This window comes from Miscanthus floridulus, chromosome 3 (genome assembly GCF_019320115.1).
Source record: "Miscanthus floridulus cultivar M001 chromosome 3, ASM1932011v1, whole genome shotgun sequence".
Taxonomy (NCBI): domain Eukaryota; kingdom Viridiplantae; phylum Streptophyta; class Magnoliopsida; order Poales; family Poaceae; genus Miscanthus; species Miscanthus floridulus.
The window spans coordinates 125825488-125846467 of record NC_089582.1 but is presented as its reverse complement, the minus strand read 5'-3'; the positions used below and the strand labels follow the sequence as shown (position 1 = coordinate 125846467).

General features: G+C 46.0%; 2 protein-coding genes and 1 pseudogene across 3 annotated transcripts; all 3 read left to right on the top strand.

Annotated features, from left to right (window-relative positions):
- Window positions 1-3744, top strand: part of LOC136544368 (protein GRAVITROPIC IN THE LIGHT 1-like) — a 30452-nt pseudogene extending 26708 nt beyond the window's left edge.
- LOC136542357 (protein MAIN-LIKE 1-like) lies at window positions 2327-8184 on the top strand. The gene is made up of 6 exons (XM_066534748.1): window positions 2327-2449; window positions 5342-5431; window positions 5516-6169; window positions 6267-6428; window positions 6512-6895; window positions 6985-8184. The coding sequence occupies exons 2-6, from the start codon at window positions 5348-5350 to the stop codon at window positions 7465-7467; spliced, it is 1767 nt and encodes a 588-aa protein (XP_066390845.1). The 5' UTR covers window positions 2327-2449; window positions 5342-5347; the 3' UTR covers window positions 7468-8184.
- A 4193-nt stretch (window positions 8185-12377) lies between these two features.
- On the top strand, window positions 12378-16348 carry LOC136546818 (uncharacterized). 2 transcript variants are annotated; one of them, XM_066538793.1, is made up of 7 exons: window positions 12378-12716; window positions 13913-13969; window positions 14179-14206; window positions 14408-14461; window positions 14616-14727; window positions 15938-15975; window positions 16089-16348. In XM_066538793.1, exons 1-7 carry the CDS (start codon window positions 12622-12624, stop codon window positions 16152-16154), a joined length of 450 nt encoding a protein of 149 aa, XP_066394890.1. In that variant the 5' UTR covers window positions 12378-12621; the 3' UTR covers window positions 16155-16348. The 2 variants fall into 2 exon arrangements, with proteins under 2 accessions (XP_066394890.1, XP_066394889.1); XM_066538792.1 differs by having other exon boundaries at window positions 14342-14461.
- The last annotated feature ends 4632 nt before the right edge of the window (window positions 16349-20980 follow it).

The following is a 20980-nucleotide window of genomic DNA, read 5'->3' as shown; positions in this document are numbered from 1 at the left end:
TGATTGTTTACCACCTGCTTAAAAGTAGCACATGTGCTTACATAGAATGGTTGGTTAATGAACTAATACGGCTATTAATAAAAATTGACTATAAGGACGCACGCTTAGTAATGCTTCCTGCAGATGTAATAAACCCACAAGCCAGATAGCCTTGCATATCCTTAGAGTCTTTTCTTTCCTCCTGTCGGATAAGTCTTGCTGAGTATAATTGAGTATTCAGGGTTTTATTTCTCTTGTTGTAGATGACACGTGGATGCTAGAGCTGACCCTTATGTGTGGATTTCTCCTGGTGAGCTCAGAGAGGATTTTCTTTACGCTGCGATTATAGTTTTTATTTATAACTCTCACCAGATATTTTTTTATAAATGAAAGTTTTATAACCTGTTGTCCTAGTTTAATTATCAATGCTTCATTATGCCATGAATAAATGTTCATTTCTGCTGTAATTCTGATCACCTGTTTATATTCCGCTGTTAAATTAAATTATTCATAACTCTGATAACATGGTTATATTCTGCCATATAACAATAAATATTATACTCTGATGTTGTAATAAAAGTGATGTAAGAAATAGTTAAGAATGATGTAAGCTTTATTCTCTCATTTGTTATCTTGATGAAAAAATATGGATTTTTAGGTTCTCCCTCGGGGTGTGCCCAACGGGACCGTGTAATTTGGTGTCCTCCCTTGAGTGCTTAGTGTCTAATGGAAGACAAGCACTTCTGGGAGGCGTTAGATTAGGCGGTTCTGTCACAGGTTGTGTGGCACCCTTTTAAGGATTTGACGTGTGATGCCAATTAGCGCGTGAATCTCCAAGTGAGTGAATCGCAACAACGAGGACTAGCTTGCTGGCAAGCAAGTGAACCTCGGTAAAAAATCATTGTGTCATCATTTGATTCTGAGGTGATTAGTCTTCATTGGTATTCATTCTTGTGATTGATTGGTTCATTTCTCGACTTGTCGGTATAACTATCTTGCTCACTCTCTTTACATTTTCGCAAACTAGTTGTCAAGCTCTTTAATGTAGCTAGTCGTGAGAGCTTGTTAGTTTGGTTAGTGTGGCTCTTTAGTTAGCCTTTGAGAGCACACTAACTTAGTGTAGTGACATAGCCATGGTGTGGATAGAAACTCTATAAACTAGAATTGTGATAGGTGGCTTGCAATTTTAGTAGGCTAGCGTAACATTTGCTTCACCTCATAATTGTCTAACCGGTTTGTTAAGTGTTGTTGTAGAATTTTTTAATAGGCTATTCACCCCCCTCTCTAGCCATTAGGACCTTTCACGCGCCTACGCCGCGCTCTAGGGCGTGCACTGCCCCTAGGACCCCGACAAGATGAGCGCCGCGGACACGGCCGTCGTCGCCGAGCTCCACCACCTCGCGCGCCTCCACGACCGCTTTCGCCGCTCTGCCGCCGCGGGCCACATCCCACGCCTGAACCCTTCTGCGCCGCCCCTCCACGAGGGCGTGGCATCGTACGAGGCGGCGCTCGACGACCTCCATCGCCAGCTCCAATCCAAGCAGGCCGAGGTGGACGGGCTCAAGGAAAAGCTCACGGCGGCCACCAGCCGCCGTAACGGGCGCCACCACCACCACCCGCTCTTCAAGCAGAACGACCCCGACGGCACACCGACGACGGAGTTGTTCACCTCCTGTGCCGAGCAGGCCCCGGCGGCACGCCGACGGCTAGAGCTTGCTGCGGCCACTCGATCGCTCACCTAGATCCCGGTGTCATCCCCGCAGCTGGCCAAGCACGCGCTGGAGGCGCACGTCACGCGTGCCCTCCTCGGCGGCTTCGAGCACGAGTCCTTCTACCTAGACGGCTTCCTCTCGTCGCTGCTGGACCCCGCCGCGTTCCAGTGGGAGGTCGAGCGAGGAAGGGATAGAGATAGAAGAAATAGATGAGGGGCAAAAATATCATTTCTCGTGGCCGGTCTATGCTGTCAGGTCGAGTTGGCATGCCACGTCAGTGAAAATGGCAAGAATGTATCAAATGTTGTCTCTCGATAATAAATATGTAGGAACAATTTTAAGAGTACTATCTGAAGAGATGGCATTCGTTATAATGGTAAAAAGTTAAATATAGGAAAAGGGAAAGGGGAACACGGTGCTGCGGAGGCTAGGGTTTTAACTCGGGCTCGTGCGACGCGAACCCGACCGACGAGACGACACGGTGCCTCCCCCCTCCGGGTTGGACTGGACCCGGTCCTTCACTTTCACTCGCGAGCGGCTTCTCACTGAAATATGGGCCCCACCCGCAGCTAAGTTTCTGGGCCCCTGTGGCAGCCAGTGGAAGAGCTCCTCTCATCTCTCACTTAACAGCCGCCCGACTCCCATGGTTGCTTCCATCTCCAAGTCCCACCGGGGAAGTGGGATTGGAGACGACCAGCGCCACCGGAGGCGAAGGCGGAGGCGGCGAGGCGCGCGCCGCGCCCTCGGACACCTCGCCGGTGAGTGAGCAGTCTCTGCCGCCGCTTCCCCCTCGTCGTCATTGTCCTTGCCCCGTATCATTGGTGGATTCGATCTGGACCTCAAGCCCAGATCCGGGCTAACCTTTCGCTCCTCGGTTGGTGATTCTTGGTTGATGGATTGATTGGTGCACGGATTTCACTCCCCTAAGGAACCCTGGTTTTGGAGACGCTTGTATTTCGTGTGGCGATGTCTGGCCTTGGTAGGAATGTAGGGCTAGTCCCGTTTGGAAGATGCTGCGAAATGCTGTGCAAAATTAGGGTGCATGTACTGCATGAAGCACTGTGTGCGTTTACTGGGCAGTGATATCTGCCTGATTTTATGTAGCTCTTGTTGGTATGTGGTAGATTCGTAGCATTGGGTGTGTTGGAGGCTTGGAGTTGATGTGTCCGTGTGCGCTTGGACTGTTTCACTGGTGACAATCAGAAGGTGGTGTTTCTTTCAAGACGAATAGTTTTTTTTTAAAAGATGGTTAAACATGACCTGAATACAATAAGTGATTAGAGTAATAGCGTTATGTGTCCGTGTGCACTTGGACTGTTTCATTGGTGACAATCAGAAGGTGGGAGAAACCAGACATTTGAAATTGCTCACTGGGAGAAACCCGGCCCCCGCGTCGCTCCGCCTGAGCGACACGGGCGCCGCCGCCGCCTCCACCAACCCCTCCTCCCTCCCTCCCCGTGACTCCTTGCCGCCGCCGGAGCGTGCTGCTAGAGGCCTCGCAGCCGCGATGATGGTGGCGGCGGGGCCTTCCTCCATCCTCCAACCTTTCTCTCCTTCTCTCCTCCCGGTGCCCGGTGATGGTGGTGGCTGCTACGGCGGCGGTGGTGGCTGCTCCAGCGGCCGGCTCACGGATCCGCGGCCCTGGATCCGGCTGAGGGTTGATCGACTGCTGTGCGTGGAGCTGTGCGGCGGCACGGAACCGGCGCCCCACGCCATGAATCTACGGCCGGCGCCGCGGTGGCGTTGGTGCTCGCCGGCGTTGCGGGCTCCAGCACCGCGTGGAGTGGGCGGGGCGCGGTGGCGGCGCGGCAGAGACGCGATGCTGGGGCCCGCGACCAGATCTGGCGAAGGTGGGGAGCGTCGGGGCTCCCGCCCGAGCCTGGGGCGGCGGCGGCCAGCCGGGCCGGCTCGTGCACGTCTGCAGGGATCAGGCGGCGGCCGGTGTCCGGCCAGGGGCCCGTGCCCGCGCTGCTGTGCAACTGCGCGGTGCTGGCTCTCGGTGAGCTCGGCGACGGTGGTGGTAGCGATCGTGGTTCGAAGGATGGGCGGGTGATGCGACGGCGAGCTCGACGTGGCCGGATCTGGAGCTTCGGTACCTGGACCTGGCACTCTCTCGAAGGGCTGGCGAGGGCGGTGGTTGGCCAAGGCGGAGGCGGCGGCGACAGCAAAGGGTGTCGGCACTGGTGCTCTACTGCCGGTTCTGATGCCGCTGGGCAGGGGGCGGCGCCCACGGGGGTGGGGCGCGTGTCTGGTGGTGGCTGACGTCGGATCGCAGCGTTGGCAGCACGTGCCAAGAGCCGGCGACAGCGGCCGCCTGTGGCGTTGGTCGTGCGGCGGTGTTTTCGTGAGCAACGGAGTCAGGTTCGGCTCCGCGTTGCCCGGCCGGAGGGGGTGACGATCGACGCAGCTGTGCGGCTGCTGCGTGCAGCCGACGCGTCGAGGCCCCTCTGAAGGGGTTACTGTGGAGCGGCAGGACAACGGTGAAGGCAGTGACGGATGGCAAGGGGCCTTGCTTCTTGGCCCGACGTTCGTGCTTGAGGACTCCTTGGGCGAAAGCCTAGCGACGGCGACACCTGTGGGTGCCGCTTTCCCTGTTGGGGGCGTCGTGTATCCCCTCTAGCACTATCATCCAAGGGTGAAAGCCCGGTCCACTTTGGACGTGCGACGGTGGCGCCATCGGCGTCGCTACCTTCCTGAAGGCGTCGCGTTTGGATTTCGTCGTGGCCTCGATGTCTCCTCGGTGATTGTTCTTCGCTTCTTGGCGCCTCGATGACGCGTGGAGGTGGGTCTTGCTGCGAGAAGTCGAAGCTGCTGCGTCAGGGACGTGGCTTGGCAACGATGACACGCGGCGAGCACCCTCCTTCATCGTTGGTTGGGGTCTGCTAGGGGTCGACAAGCGCTGGAGGCGAGGCGGGTGGTCGTGATTGGAAGTCGGAGCTGCTCTTTGCGGGGTGCTACAGCTTGGCAACGATGACCGGTTGCGGCCGCTTGCTTCGGGCTCGTTGGTGGGTGGCTTGTGTGTGGACTGCCATGAGAAGTCGGAGCTGCTGGCGTCTTCTGCCATGCTCGGCAACGATAACCCATGGTAGTGTGCCGTGTTAGTGCTCAGCTGCGTCGTGTGGGTTGGTTAGCCTTCGGGTGCCCTTTTGACATCCCATTGGCTAGCCCTCTTGTACATAAATTCTTTCTGTCTTAATTGAGCGGCAGAGCTCCTGCCTTTGTTTAAAAAAAACAATCAGAAGGTGGAGTTTCTTTCAAGACGAATAGTTTTTTTTTTAAAAAGATGGTTAAACATGTCCTGAATAAAATAAGTGATTTAGAGTAATAGCGATTCTGTTAGAAGTTGCTACATGTATGTAACATTTTTTGTTGTTGTATAAGGGAGTTACAATGTGCAGTTCATACTAAATCATTGATCTCCTAAGGGCAAAACCGCAAAACTATCTGGTTTAGTTTTTTTAAGACCACAACTATTAGATTCTTAGATTTTGGAAAAGAGTAAAAATAAAAAGAATGAGGGGATTGAAGAAAAGAAAAAACAATGAATACTCACCATGACACCATGCATCTTTTTATCCATTATTCATTTTTCATGTGTAAACTGTTGATGCTTCCATCTTACATCTTACAGCTGCAGTCTTGTTTCTCAGGACAAAATGGACCTTGCACCTCAGGGATTGATAACACAGCAACAAAAGGCAAATGGCCGAAGGCCAGTTGGTAGCTCACAAATTTGGACAGTATGTAGCTTTTGCATTCCTTGTTCCTTTTATTACTTGGGTATCTTAAACAAAATACATACTGAGATAATGAAAATTTTGTAGCGGTATGGTGTTCTGCTTCCAAGCCAGCAGACTCGAAAGCTAAAAGAATGGGTTCTGACTGATGAGCAGCAACAGCTTGTTAATGCTAGTGGTCTTGGACATCTGGCACTTACCACCGGGTTTACCATTGATCGTTCTTTGCTTACATCATTTTGTGAAAGATGGAACAATGAAACAAATACTGCACATTTCATGGGATTTGAGATGGCACCATCACTTCGCGATGTTTCCTACATTCTCGGCATTCCAGTGACTGGTCATGTGGTGACCGCAGAGCCAATTGGTGATGAAGCTGTGAAGCGGATGTGCTTGCATTATTTAGGAGAGAGCCCTGGAAATGGAGAGCAATTGTGTGGCTTAATTAGGTTGACTTGGTTGTATAGGAATTTCCATCAACTGCCGGAAAATCCGACCATCAATGACATTGCATATAGCACCCGAGCTTACCTTCTATACCTGGTTGGTTCCACCTTGTTTCCTGACACCATGAGGGGATTTGTATCCCCAAGATATCTACCATTGTTGGGAGATTTTAGGAAGATCCGTGAGTATGCTTGGGGGGCTGCAGCCCTCGCTCATTTGTACAGGGGATTGTCTGTTGCAGTGACACCTAATGCCACAACGCAGTTTCTCGGCAGTGCAACTTTGCTCATGGTGTGCTCTTTATCTGAATAAGTTCAAGTTATTATCTATGGTATTGTCTATTGTATTATCTGCTTAATTAATCATGGCTTTCCCTTATTCCCATAAGGCCTGGATTTATGAGTACCTTCCTATTACTCAACCAAAACAGAAGAACCAGAGCACTTTGCTGCCCCGGGCTTGTCGGTGGAACTTTGGAGGAGCAACACGTGGACAGAGGAAAAAAGTCATGGAGTGGAGAAAAGTTTTTGAACAACTTCAATTTTCTGAGGCAAGTCCAAAATTACCTACTTATAAATGTGTGCCAATTTTTCAACTGTTATGTCATATATACTATCCCAATTATGTTTTCAGGTCAATTGGAACCCTTACAAGGACATAAATCCAGCAATTGGTCTGGAATATTGCATTGCAGCAGATAACATCTGCTACTCTCGGACTTGGCTAATCAGCTTTAACATAAAGGAGGTGTATGTGCCTGACAGGTTTGCTAGGCAGTTTGGAAGGGAACAAGGACGCCTCCATGGCGTGCCAATGTGGGCAAGAAGAACTTGGAGTAAGTGGAAAGACTGGAGAGCTGAGTATGCTCGTGAGATTGAGGAGTTTCATCAATTGGTTGGCTGCCGTTTCACCCCTCCTGCGGAAACCAATATCAACTCCCTTCCACTCCATGAGTCTAGTGCTGGACAGAATGATGCAGGATGCGGTCTGAATACCTCTCATAATTTTTCTACAATGGTAAGCCCTTAATAGAAAGCTAATTATCCATATTCCATACCTTTTGCCTATAGTTTGGCCCTTGGTGTGCTTATGCTTGTGACTTGTAGGTTGAAGATTTGAAAAATGATCTCCCAGTAATTGGTCGATATCTTCAGGGAAACTTGCTTCCTTCAGAGGTTTCAAGCTTCCTAGAGAGGGTGGGCACGATGATCAAGAGCTACTCCCCACCACAGAGCAGCCGAAGGAAAGATCGAGTAGCTCATGGCCACACTGGCCCAGTCAAGTCAAAGAACCCAAGGAAAAGAGGGAAACCTTCACACTTTCAAGATCCTTTTCCTCATCGGTACCCAGGCACCCCGTTACCTTATCAGGCTAGCAAGTGTGGCATGGTGTTTGGTGGCACCGTTCCTCTACTAAATGGGGGTGAGGCACTCAAGGAACAAGAGGCCATGGATCCCTGGCAGATCTCCCAGTCTCATTTGACAATGACCACATCTTCATCTCTAGACTCAAGCACACCAGAATCAATGAAGCGAAGTCGGGAAGGTGGGGATGAAATTCAAATCCCAAGGGACACTGATTGCCTCTGAAGAAGTGGAAGGCTCTGTGTGCAGCTGAAAATGTTCAAGCACAGAGATGGAGTGGGTGCTGAGGCAGCTAATCCGATTTTCCTCTGATGAAGACAAACGTCTCTTGGTCTTCATACTGTACAAAGTAGCTAAGAAACTTGGATCGTTTGCTGCACTGCTGACAGTTAGCTGGCCACCAGCACTTCACAGCGATGTTGCTGTCTGATTGCCTCTGAAGAAGTGGAAGGCTCTGTGTGCAGCTGAAAATGTTCAAAGCACAGAGATGGAATGGGTGCTGAGGCAGCTAATCCGATTTTCCTCTGATGAAGACAAACGTCTCTTGGTCTTCATACTGTACAAAGTAGCTAAGAAACTTGGATCGTTTGCTGCACTGCTGACAGTTAGCTGGCCACCAGCACTTCGCAGCGATGTTGCTGTCTGTGCAATTTGCGAGGATTGTCCTGTGTTTATGTATCTCATCCTGTATGACCAATGGCAGACGTCACAGACTTTAGCCTAATCTGCAGCCGTGCAAATTTGGTTCCTATTGATGATACTAAACTCAAACGCCCCTGTTTTTTGCAAGCATGCTTGACTGCTGAGCCTGCGTGCTTCTAGCTGAAGGGCGGGTTTGTGGTTTTTCTGTGTAAAGCAGTGTTTTTCTGCTGGTTCAGTTCAGTTTTGTGCGCTTGAGGAACATTCGTTGGTAACACGGAAACACTGCAGCGTTTCTCTTCCCTCATGATGCGTTTGGATGTAGATACATAGGTATTGGAATTGGTATTGGCTAGCACTGAATGCAACTGTTTGGATGGTATAGAATTCAGAATTGGAAATCAAGTTCAATACCAACCGGTATTCGCAGCACTCTGCTGCATCCGTCAATACGGAGCCTTACCCCTTGTATTACCGGGAATCGAGTTTCACGAGAAAATAGAACCGCTCCCTCCTTCCCCGTCTCCGATGCCAGCGAACCAAGCGGCTCCTCTGGTGGCTGCTCATCCTCCATCTCTGCCCGAGCTACCACCATGGATGCGGCTGGGCTGCTTCCTGCCATGGCCGCCGCCGAGGGGGACCAGATCCGCCCCGTCATTGCCGCGCGCCGGACTCCTCCATGACATGGGCTTCTCCGCCTGAGCTCCTCCCTGACATGGCCACTGCTGGACTCCTCCACGCCATGGCCTCCTCCGCGCGAGCTCCTCCCCGCCATGGCTGGTGCCGACCTTCACCCGAGCTCCTCCCCTTCATGGCCGGCGCCGACCTCCGCCTGAGCTCCTCCCCCGCCATGGCCTCCGTCGACCTCAGCCCAAGCTCTTCCGCCAGCGAGCAACGCCGCCCTCCCCTGCCTCATCCACCAACAAGCACCAACAAGCCGTGCCGCCCTCCCCTGCCTCCTCCATCAGCGAGCAGCGCCGCCACTCCCTGCATCCTCCACCGGCGAGCGGCACTGCCATCCCTTGCCTCCTCCGCCAGCGAGGCATGCCGGTCCTCCCTGCCCTCGGCGAGGCGCGCCGCCGCTCCCTTCTTTTTTCAATTCCATGGTTGCGTGCATCCAAACAGGAAATCAAATTGGATGCTTCAGAGGATTCCAAAAGTCAATGCAATAGCCATCCAAACAATAGAATTGAATTGTAGCCCAATGCAATGTCATAGCTGATTTGGTATTGGAACCAATTCAATAGCAAGCCCTCCAATATCGATATCCAAACACAGCCTCAGCCTTTTTTTTGGAACGACTACCACCATCTGATTCAATTTCTGTTTCGCACCGTGTGATTGGCTAGCTGGATGCACCGCCCCTAGGTCCCAAGCCCCAAGTCCCACTCCCACCCCGTGATGCAAAGAGTTAAGGAGTACATGTTTGGATTTCTAATCTTTCATTTGGCAAATGCATTGGCGCCGTCCTTATATTCAGTTCGCCCTATATTGAAATACACGCCCCTCTACCGAGAGTCTAGGGTATATAAGATTTTTTTTTGAAACCAGGGTATAAAGATTTTCATTTGCCTAGAGTCTAGTGTATAATATTTTTGTAGAATTTTTCGTGAAACAATTAATACTCGTAGCAATAGCAAACGTTCTTGTGTTCTCCACCCTCCATTCTTAATTGTTTAGTTTAACTCTTAGTCAAACTTTCTAGTTTTGACTGTTTTTTTTCAAAAAATTAAGTTCAAATAAACGTAGTATCAAAACATATTTCTTGGAGAATTTAATAAAATTAGTTTTTAGTGGATAATTTAATAAAACAAATTTGATTTTGATTTTGTAAATGTTAGAGAGTATTTCTATAAACTAGATCAAAGTTAAAAAGTTTAACTTAGAAAAAAAAACTAAAGTGTACTATAATTTGAAAACAAATAATAGCACTGTATTGAACATGAAAATTCGTTATTATTGGATTCTTTTATAATTACATGTAGGCAATAGAAGAATATAAATTTCTATGTTTAGATTGTGCGATGTTGTCATGTAACTTAAGTAAATAATTCTTACGATCACTCTCCTTTTCATTCCATGAGAACATTATCCGTAGTACCAAAATTGTTAGGAATTTAGGTATTTTCAAGTTAAATATAATCCAGAAATACCATAGCAAATTTATGGCAACATGTATGTGCACGTGTGTAAATATACTACTCGTAGATGTAACAAATATGAACACGAACATCATATTGATCATGGCGAAAAACATGATATTAAATTTATCAAATTCAAGGATAGAATTATACCCAGCGGAGGGACTCATGCTCAAGGCACCGGTGGCTCCACGCGCACTAGTCGACATAGTGCGTTGCTCGATGTCGTGAACCACAGTTCATGCAGGATGATGTTCGCAGTGCAGTCCTTCGAACGTCCACCGGGAAGTAGACGATCCGAGGAAAAAGAAGAAGAAGACGTCAGAGTCACCAGGAAGAAGCGAGCAGTCGTGGAGACGCTCCCCAAAAATCTGATCGTCCGCACACCCGAGCAGGTGTCACAGATGCTGACAGCGGTTTTCAAAGGCCTGCTCTCTCCCAACTCTCTGTACGCACAGAGGATTGAGACGGAGATACTCGGGAGCAACTCAACAGAAGAACGATGGTGCTGAATGTTGAAGGCGAGCACACCTTTTTTATAGTCGTGGAAGGTGGAAGGTGAAGTGTAGAGAGGATGAACCTGGACGTCATGAAATGCTCATGAATTACTAGTAACCTCTGCCATAAACATGAGGTTACTAGTAAACTACAACCATAACAATAGAAGTTACTAGTAAGCGTAGTCATACTATGACCGTTACAAAGTTCAACCATCAACTACATTTAATGCACCACTTTATTGCACCTAGCATCTAATATGACCTTAGAATTTATTTGATTTAATTATTAAATAAAATATGGGTCAAGCTTGCATTAAATCTAACAAAAAAAAATATCTTCCAGACCAAATTGTCCCTCCTATATCGTTTGAGCATATCTCCCACCATCACTCTCCTTTCTCGTTTTGAACCGTCGGCATAGGAGCCCTCTACCTTTTTTTTTTTTTTGACCTAGCCCAGAAATTCGTCTCCATGGGGATTCCAACATAGCTTGCTTGGGTGCTACCGAGGAGCTCCAACCACGCCGGTTGCTCTTCTCATTGTGCTTTGAAGTGTGTTGGTGGTGCGCTTGTTTTCGATGCTTGTTGCCAGCAACTCATTCGCGAGCATCAGATTTCTACAAATTCGACAAAGATAGTTTTTATTGCCCTTATCTTTGGTATTTTACGAATTGTGCTTTTATATTAATTATGTGCGGGCGTATAGATGTCTTCGGGTGTAGGGTCATTCGGCTCCCATGGTTTATCGTCTCGAGAAAAGTCTGGATCTAGAATAAAGAGTGCAGATATGTGCTCGACATCTAGTCCAACGGTGAGGAGTCCTCTTTCAGAACAAGTTTCCTGAAAAGAAGGTGATGGCCCTGTGTGGAACAACGATATCCCAATCGTGGTTCCGCGGTCGCGGTATTGGGAATCGGCGGTTGTAATTCATTTCTCCATTTTTGTTCTTATGGGCGGTCGACAAAATCACAATCACAGCATGCCATCGTGAGATAAACAGAAACAAACAGGGCCAATATTACCTATCTGATCGGTAATTCCCAAGTCGGTCAGGCGGTGTAGAATTACATCATTGAAGATCTTGTGCTAGGTAGTGACGAGACTTTACGAGGCTCTGGCAATGAAGAAGTTCCTTTGCCGAGAAGGTACAAAATCCTTTTCAGGATCGGGGTTTGCATAGCGGTGTGTTCTGTTTGTACACAATGTGCTTGTGAACGAGACGACTTCAAATTTTTTCACTAGAACGAGTGTCTTTGTGGACGGCACTTAAGATGCAGGGTACCAACAACCTAGCGTAGACCGTTTTGCAAAATTTTATGAAATGTAGTTTGCAAAAGAAGTTTATTATGAATTTATCATACGGTTCGAAGTACAATGGTTCACGTAGCTTCCTTCTACCTAAGACTAGGAGCACATCACTTGTGTTAAATGGGGAGAAATGGAGGGAATTTTGGATTTATCATAGGGCTGCACAGATTGGGAAGTTGGGGTGGCGATTGGCGAAGCAGGCAAAATGTTCTTAAAAACATTTCTTTAAAAAGGCTAAAAAACCATATTTGATCGAGCTGTGGACTACTCTCTCTATCCAAAATAAATCTACATCTCGTTTCTCGAGATTTTTTTTTTAAGTTTAACTAGAGATATAGAAAATAGTATCAACATTCGTATCGTCAAATAAGGTTATTGTGAAAATATACTCATGTCTAATCTAATGATACTTAGTATAGTACTGTACATTATAAATATAAATAACGTTTAGTCAAATTTTAAAAAAATGAATATCGTTTATTTCCGTCGCTCTTTGTCACAGCAGGTCTCAGTCACACGACATCCTGACCTCCCTAATCTACCTCCAGGCTCCAGCCCCTCCTACGCGGCCCCACCATCTCCATCTCCCGGACGAACAGACACAAACCAGGTACCAACCAACGACAAATCTCGCGACCTCTCGAAATGAGCGGAGCCGGGAGCAGTGTGTAGCGCGAGACGAGCACCGCCGCCAATCCAAACCCTAGAGGCGGGAGGAAGACGGCGAGCGAACCCAGCAACGATCTCTGACCTCCAAAATCCTAGCGCGGCGGGATCTCGGGGTGACGAAGGATGTCGGATTCAGCATCGATGGCGGCCGCCATCGAGGCGCGGTTCAGCAGCCGCGACCTCATCGGCCGCGGCTCCTTCGGCGACGTCTACAAAGGGTACGGATGGCGCCCCCACTGCCCCACACCTGTTGGGCAGTCCCCCAAATTTCCCTTACCTCTTATTGCCCTCGCGCGGATTTGAGCTCATGCAAGGCAGGCGGCGGCCACGCTTGATTGAGCCGTTAGTCTAGCTTCGAGTCGAGCGGCATTGTTTGATTTGGGCGTGGGGGCTGGAGGTGGGGCTGGGTCCAGCGGGTAATTCGGTGCGTCGAGTGTTGGTAATTAGTTGATCGAGTGGCCAGCATGGTAGCGTCTGTGATGTTATCCATCTGCTTGTTCGAGTTGTTCCGTGCCATTGGTGGTTTCATCGATCCCGGGGGGAAAATGATGCAGTTTGTTTGCTCAGCGTGGGATTTGAGGGAACAAGCAGTATAATCAGGTTGATACAGTGGCTAACCAAGATGAGTCTGCACTGCATCTATGCAATTTATTTTTGTTATTGGGTGGTACTACTATTGGATGGCTCTTTGCTCTAAAAAGTGACAAGCAGGTGGCACCATTAGGAGGTGGGCTATGTAGCAACTTTGGTGCTAGGCGGGAGCGTGGCGTCTAGCACCTAGGTGATGCCTAGGAGGCTACATGATTAACCTTTAAACATTGTTCACAAGATACCCGATTTGTATTCTATATAGTGATGGTCTGTCTCTGATCTATTGTGAAATTCTGTTCTTGTGAGGAACATGTCTGCCAACAATGCTGAAGCTCTAATTATTTTGTTCATGTAGAAGATAAACACTTTATGATGTGAGGCACTTAAGTGAGGGTAGGCTGTTACTGGATGCTTTTCCTCGAAACTTCAAGGATCATGAGCTTTTTGTGTTCTAAAAAACATATTGGTTCAGAATTTGTTTGTAATTCACAACCCAGATAACTTCCATTTGCTATTTCTCTGTAAAAGAGTCTTCCCTTTGGACTAGAAAACAATCAGTATGTGAAATGAAAAGTTCTGCTATGTACTTGTATCATTCCCCAAAATACCTGTATTGTTACTTAACATATAGCGCACTAGAAGTTGGCATGCTATTTACATGGAGGATGACATTATATTTGCCTGATTTCTTTATTTCCCTCGTCGGTAGGCATTTGCTTCACTTAAAATTTTCCCGTGAGTTGTACTTATATTATTTCTGTTGCCTCATATTTTATGCTGAATCTCAATGCTTGCTCAATATCCCGTGTTATTTTTTTTGTAGGTTTGACAAGGAATTGAATAAAGAGGTTGCTATAAAAGTCATTGATCTGGAAGAAGCGTGAGTCCCTAACATGAATTTTACCATAACTTCTTATTTTGAACATATTAGTTATTAGTTTTTTTTGTTTGTTTTACACTGTCACTAATTTTCCCTCACAAAATACTTAATTTTTAACACATTCTCGTTCTACATTCTGTTTTTTTTTCTGAATTTCTTCCGCCAAGAATTTAACCAAGTTAATTTCTTTTCAACCGATTCCATTGCAGTGAGGATGACATTGAAGACATCCAAAAGGTTGTGGTTTCACTTGTGCTCTATATTGTATGCTAGGCTGTCATAGATCAACTTACCTGGTGTCCAGTGTGTAAAAAAAAAAAACTTACCTGGTTGATATGTCAAGTTCCTAAAAGGCTTTATTTCCTGTCGCAGGAAATATCTGTTTTGTCACAATGCCGGTGCCCATATACTGATTATTACGGTTCTTATCTTCACCAGACTAAATTGTGGATAGTAATGGAATACATGGCTGGTGGTTCTGTTGCTGACCTTGTATGTTTTCTATATCCTTTGTCAGTTGATCCACATAATGTTTAATACAATGCAGATAACAGTGAAGTTAGTGCTCCATTCCATCATCATTTGTCAAGCACCATTATAAACTACTTGTTGGTAATTGATGTTGTTCCTTCATTTCCATGTGCAGCTTCAAGCTGGCCCTCCTCTGGATGAAATGTCTATTTCATGCATTCTGAGGGACTTGTTACACGCAATTGAATATCTACATTCTGAAGGAAAAATTCACCGTGATATTAAAGGTTTTACTTCTCCCCCTTTCCCTTTCTTATTCAGATGTTTCTTGTGAATGCCCGCAACTATTTGGAACAATTACTGACCCAATAGTAATCGAACTATCCAAACCTCATTAATCTTTCTTATGAGGTTGTAAATTGGAATAATTCTTCCAATAAACTTTGCTTACTTTAGGTGGTAGTGGATAAATTTTCCAGCTTGACTTGCCTTATCACGAACAGGATGTAACCCCTTGTTGCAAAATGTATTATATATGTCTTAATGGATCTTTCCAGTTGGTCTTGGTAATCCCTTGATGGTTAGCTAATTGGAGAAACTCAAGTCTTTCAATTGAATAGTAACTGCAGGAACAAGTGGTGTATTGTACCTTCAATAACAGACTCATAATTGTTAAGTGGTTTATATAAGTGTCTGCCTATGCTCTCCTGTTTGACTGTCTAATAAGAGGAATCCAAAAACTGACAGGAGGCTTCTTGATAAGGGTGGCACTCCTCTATTCTGTAAGAACCAATAGTGCAATAGCAGTTTATTTAACTATAACACACAGTCTTTCTTGTGGAACATGTTTCTATGAAAAAAGTAGCTTGTTAGTGGTTGATAGATATTACTCTTGCATTGCAAATACCATTCAGGAAACCTATCCAATTCATTTGAACTACCCTAATCAACTAGCTGCTGCCATCCCACCTTGGGATGTGTAGATCATATATGATACTTTCTATTATCAAGTTAGTTGATGATTACTTTATGATACAATACAATAAGATTTCTTGACCTTTATTAATTGTTCCCTTCGAATTCCTTGGTTGTATAAAAAGTTTGGATCTTATTTGTTATTCACTTTGTACTTGGTTGGGCTAATACTTAATATGCTGAAAGGGTGGGTGAAGAATTGTTTTTGCTGTTGGTAGTAGCATGAGCCTGGATAGATTTGAAATCTTAGAGGTGCTGGTGGACGTGAAGAGAGAGCAAAACCCTCACCAAAGCACCCTATTCACAAATCTACATGTTTGGTACTTTGGTGATGGACAGTTGGTAATGCTCTTCCACAGATACAGTTATGTGGAGGATTTCACAAATACAGATAATCCTATTGTCGTGCAAGGAATAATTATCGGGATATGTTGTCATTAGTGTCATTTTTTTCTTGTCTTGAAAGTTGTAATGCCAAGTATGATAAATATTGAAGAGAAAGCATTGTTTGATATTTTGCAGCGGCAAATATCCTCCTCACTGAAAGCGGAGATGTGAAGGTATAACTTTTATGACTGGAAGATTCTGCATTTTGGAATGCTTTCCATCGTGGTACATCTATTGTCAATTTCTAGTTCATAATATGTATGCTGTTACTATGTGTATTCCATAGGTTGCGGACTTTGGTGTTTCTGCACAGCTGACTAAAACAATGTCTAGGAGAAAGGTACAGCCTTAACCATTCTTCTGTTATGTCAGGTTGCTTAGTGTCTCTGGCTTTCTGAACATGCATTGGGAACCTATTAAGCCCTCAACTACACCTCTACTGGCAAATTCTTGGGGTAAATCAATGTTATTTATTCTAGATAAACTGCTTAGTGTTGGCCCTCGATCTCCCTGCACAGGTGAGTATCATCACCTCACCAACACCCACAGTCCCACACAGACAACACAGCACGAGCACCAGCTCTGCAACTCTGAAAGTGTGGCAACTGACTGGTTTCTTCCATTGCTTTGCTCTGAATATATACAGCACTAGTACCTACCTCTATAAGGTACACTAGAGTATGGAGGGTCTCCAACTACTTGTACTAGCTAATACATGGCTGAGATCAGCCCCAACTACTACCATGGCTGATGTATGCGTCTACTACTATTGTACAAACTAGTACTAGAGGTCATGGCCTATTGCCATACCTCAAACAGCAGAGCTGACCGTGCCAACCCTGCTGCAGCAAAAGCAAAGAGCGGGGGAGCAGCAGATTATCTCACACTTAGCTGTCGTTTTCACACAACCACAACTAAACTGTCAGTCTTGTCTCTGTTTAAAAACAAAAATTTGATGGTTGTGTTTGCCATATATGTGCTGTGCTAGTAAACATTGATATGCGATCTTTTTTCAGCTCAAATGGAGCATGTTCTTGTCAAGCATTGTTTAAAACATTATGACTTCCGTTGTAAAACTAAGAGTACCTGTGCAACTGCATGTGTAGATTTGAAAAATACATTTTATTCTGTATATAGCTCTAATATCTATGGCTGAAAAGGCATCTGTGTTTTCTACACCGCTATTATAGATTTAGTAAAAATGCTCTTAACCATGTATCCCTAAGTCCCCGTGTGGTTGAGTATTCAAAGTCATGTAATCTATGATCTATGGAATGTAATCGCGTTTCCCCTCTTTTGGTTCTTGCTTCGAATCTCGGGACGAGATTCTTTTTAAGGGGGTTGGTTGTAACACCTTTGGTGTTACGAGCTTGCTTAGCACTGCGATTTAGGCCTAAGAGGATTTACCAAAATGATTTTCTTGGATTTTAAAATTTAACTTATGTTTAAAAACGTTATTTTGGCAAATCATATTGAACAATGGGTTAATTAGTTCCTAGATGTTTTGTTTCTACAAGTTAGTATGACATATGGACGAGTGTATGAAATGTGTAGTTGTTGAAAGTAAATTGGTTTGGGCATATTAAAAATTATGGCAAACACGCTAAAAATTTGGTAGTTCTAGCTAAGTAGTATTCTCTCTAAGTCAGAAATGATGATAGTAAACAATGCCGATTCAACATTCGAATTCTAACAGGAATTATTAGGCACTAGCTTCATGTTTTGGCACTGTTGATTGCACCATGGCGAGTACTTTACAATGGTGAAATGGTCGGTTGGTTAGTGTTGATCTTAGGCACTAATTAAAATGTCTTAGTAGTTAAGTTGCGTTCAGTCGAAGTTGGGACTCGTTCTAGACCCGGTCACCGCACCTGGACTCGCGACGTCACGCGCGTGGGCTTGCCCAGGCTGGCTGCGCCGGTTGTTGTCTTATCAAGTCACCTCCTGCCGCCAGCATGTGGTTCTGCCCCTGCCCGCGCCGTGCCATTTCACATTCTGTGCATGCGTAGGCGTGTCGCTGCCGGCCATGTTGTGCCTAGCCACTGCCCCTGCCCCACGCCGCGTTTATGAGATTGGACGTACCGCACGACTCCTCATTTTCTCTCACGCGCTGCTCTTCTTTGCCACTATCTGCTCTCTCTTTCTCGGCTGCCAATCACTAACACCGTTGCTCTAGGCGACCTCCCCTGCCTTTCGCCCATCGTCGGTCGGCCACCGCGAGAGCACACATGCACGCTACTCGACCGCGCTGGGCCTGCTGCTCCCAGGCGTCATCCCTCTCATGTGTCTACTCAGCCTCCCCTTTCTCTCTCTCGCTGTGCTACTAGCACGCATCCACCATGGACTAGCTCGGGGCTGAGATCAAGCGCTGCCTCCTTCCCCTTTTTCTTCTCTTTTGCCAAAGGGAGGCGTCCCAACCCCTGTTGCCCTCCACTCCATGTCTGGCACGCCATCTCTCCTGCTCCCCGCGCGCGGCTCCATCTTGCCTCCCCTCCTCCATGGTAGCACCGGTGCTCCCACTGCTGCTGAGGCGTCCTCGAGCGCGCGCTGCTTTTTCGCTGCTGACCGCGCATCTTCCCACGCCGTTCGTCGCCCGCTTCAGCGCCTGCTCCTGCGCCTCACCGTCATCCGTGCCGGCCTAGGTTGAGTGGACCTACGCGCTCCACCTCCATAGTCCACGTGCCTCGACCGTGCTGGCGCGCCGCCGCGCCGCGTGTCCCGTCGCCGACGTCCCCTCCTTTTCCTCCCCAGCACTCTAGTGCAGTCGCTCACTGTAAATTACTAATATTATTAGCCGCTCACTGTAATTTTTGTAGCTCCAGAATAATTAGTTTGCTAGATAGATAATGATGCCCTATTTCAAATAAAGATTAAATTGATAGAATGGGATAAAGAAAAAACTTGGGTTTATATAACTAAAACACTTGTTGGGAAATGACACCTTGCTCGACGATGTGATACGGGGATTAGTACGTTAGTCGTTAGAACTAGCTCGTTAACTTAAGAGACATAAATCGTATTTTACGAGTCAGGATGGCAGTCGATTAATTATGTCTTTGCATTGCATCGCATTACATATCATAATAGGGACGTTGATGGATCGCGGAGTCATCAGGAGTTGCTGGAGAAATGGTGCTTTTGGAGATCAGGTCGCCATAATGGAAAGCTAACTTCTGATTATATTTTACCCAGGCAAGCCCCGGTGCATAACCCCTACTTTTCTGGACTTTAAATTATATTTGTGCATTAAGTTTTCAGGAGTTGAATGAAATCCACTTGCATAAATATATCTTTATTCTTTGAGTCTTACTAGTATGACAGGATCGTGTAGATTGCTATGCTACAGAACTTCGGTAGAAGTCGAGTGATTGCCTATCACTCGCGAGAGATAGAAAATATATTACTGTATTATTATAACTTGGAAAATATAAATGGTGGAAAGAAAAAATAGTGATCGAACAGGGATATGGTTTGGGTATTGGTGGGTATAAGAGGTTGTGTCCTGCGGCCACGGGGCACAGCTTGGTTACACTGCTTTCTCTGCCTATGTTGGTTAAGGACTAGCCGTTGCATAAGTCTCGAGGCAAGTCATAGATTTATTATCCCGAGCACATACTTATGTATTAGCGCTTGGAGGACTTATTATTCTCTTGTCATGGGTTTCCGCTCTTTCTGGACCGACTATCATGTTGGTTTTTGGGTTAGGAGGTTCTTGCACCGCACTGAGTCCGGGACTCAGGGGCGGGGGCTTGGAGTCCTAGTTTGGACGGAGACCTGGACCCCGTGACAGAAGGGTAGTGGGTTGGTCCTGCTTATGCCTGGAGTATAAGTGGGACATGTGTTTTTAGGGTACCCAGCTGGGGGCATTGGTTCATGAATCGTTAGGCAATCCAGCATGATTTGTTTTGTGTCTAGCACCGTAGTAAGAACCGAACGATGAAAAATAGAAAAAGGAACTCTGATTGTTTACCACCTGCTTAAAAGTAGCACATGTGCTTACATAGAATGGTTGGTTAATGAACTAATACGGCTATTAATAAAAATTGACTATAAGGACGCACGCTTAGTAATGCTTCCTGCAGATGTAATAAACCCACAAGCCAGATAGCCTTGCATATCCTTAGAGTCTTTTCTTTCCTCCTGTCGGATAAGTCTTGCTGAGTATAATTGAGTATTCAGGGTTTTATTTCTCTTGTTGTAGATGACACGTGGATGCTAGAGCTGACCCTTATGTGTGGATTTCTCCTGGTGAGCTCAGAGAGGATTTTCTTTACGCTGCGATTATAGTTTTTATTTATAACTCTCACCAGATATTTTTTTATAAATGAAAGTTTTATAACCTGTTGTCCTAGTTTAATTATCAATGCTTCATTATGCCATGAATAAATGTTCATTTCTGCTGTAATTCTGATCACCTGTTTATATTCCGCTGTTAAATTAAATTATTCATAACTCTGATAACATGGTTATATTCTGCCATATAACAATAAATATTATACTCTGATGTTGTAATAAAAGTGATGTAAGAAATAGTTAAGAATGATGTAAGCTTTATTCTCTCATTTGTTATCTTGATGAAAAAATATGGATTTTTAGGTTCTCCCTCGGGGTGTGCCCAACGGGACCGTGTAATTTGGTGTCCTCCCTTGAGTGCTTAGTGTCTAATGGAAGACAAGCACTTCTGGGAGGCGTTAGATTAGGCGGTTCTGTCACAGGTTGTGTGGCACCCTTTTAAGGATTTGACGTGTGATGCCAATTAGCGCGTGAATCTCCAAGTGAGTGAATCGCAACAACGAGGACTAGCTTGCTGGCAAGCAAGTGAACCTCGGTAAAAAATCATTGTGTCATCATTTGATTCTGAGGTGATTAGTCTTCATTGGTATTCATTCTTGTGATTGATTGGTTCATTTCTCGACTTGTCGGTATAACTATCTTGCTCACTCTCTTTACATTTTCGCAAACTAGTTGTCAAGCTCTTTAATGTAGCTAGTCGTGAGAGCTTGTTAGTTTGGTTAGTGTGGCTCTTTAGTTAGCCTTTGAGAGCACACTAACTTAGTGTAGTGACATAGCCATGGTGTGGATAGAAACTCTATAAACTAGAATTGTGATAGGTGGCTTGCAATTTTAGTAGGCTAGCGTAACATTTGCTTCACCTCATAATTGTCTAACCGGTTTGTT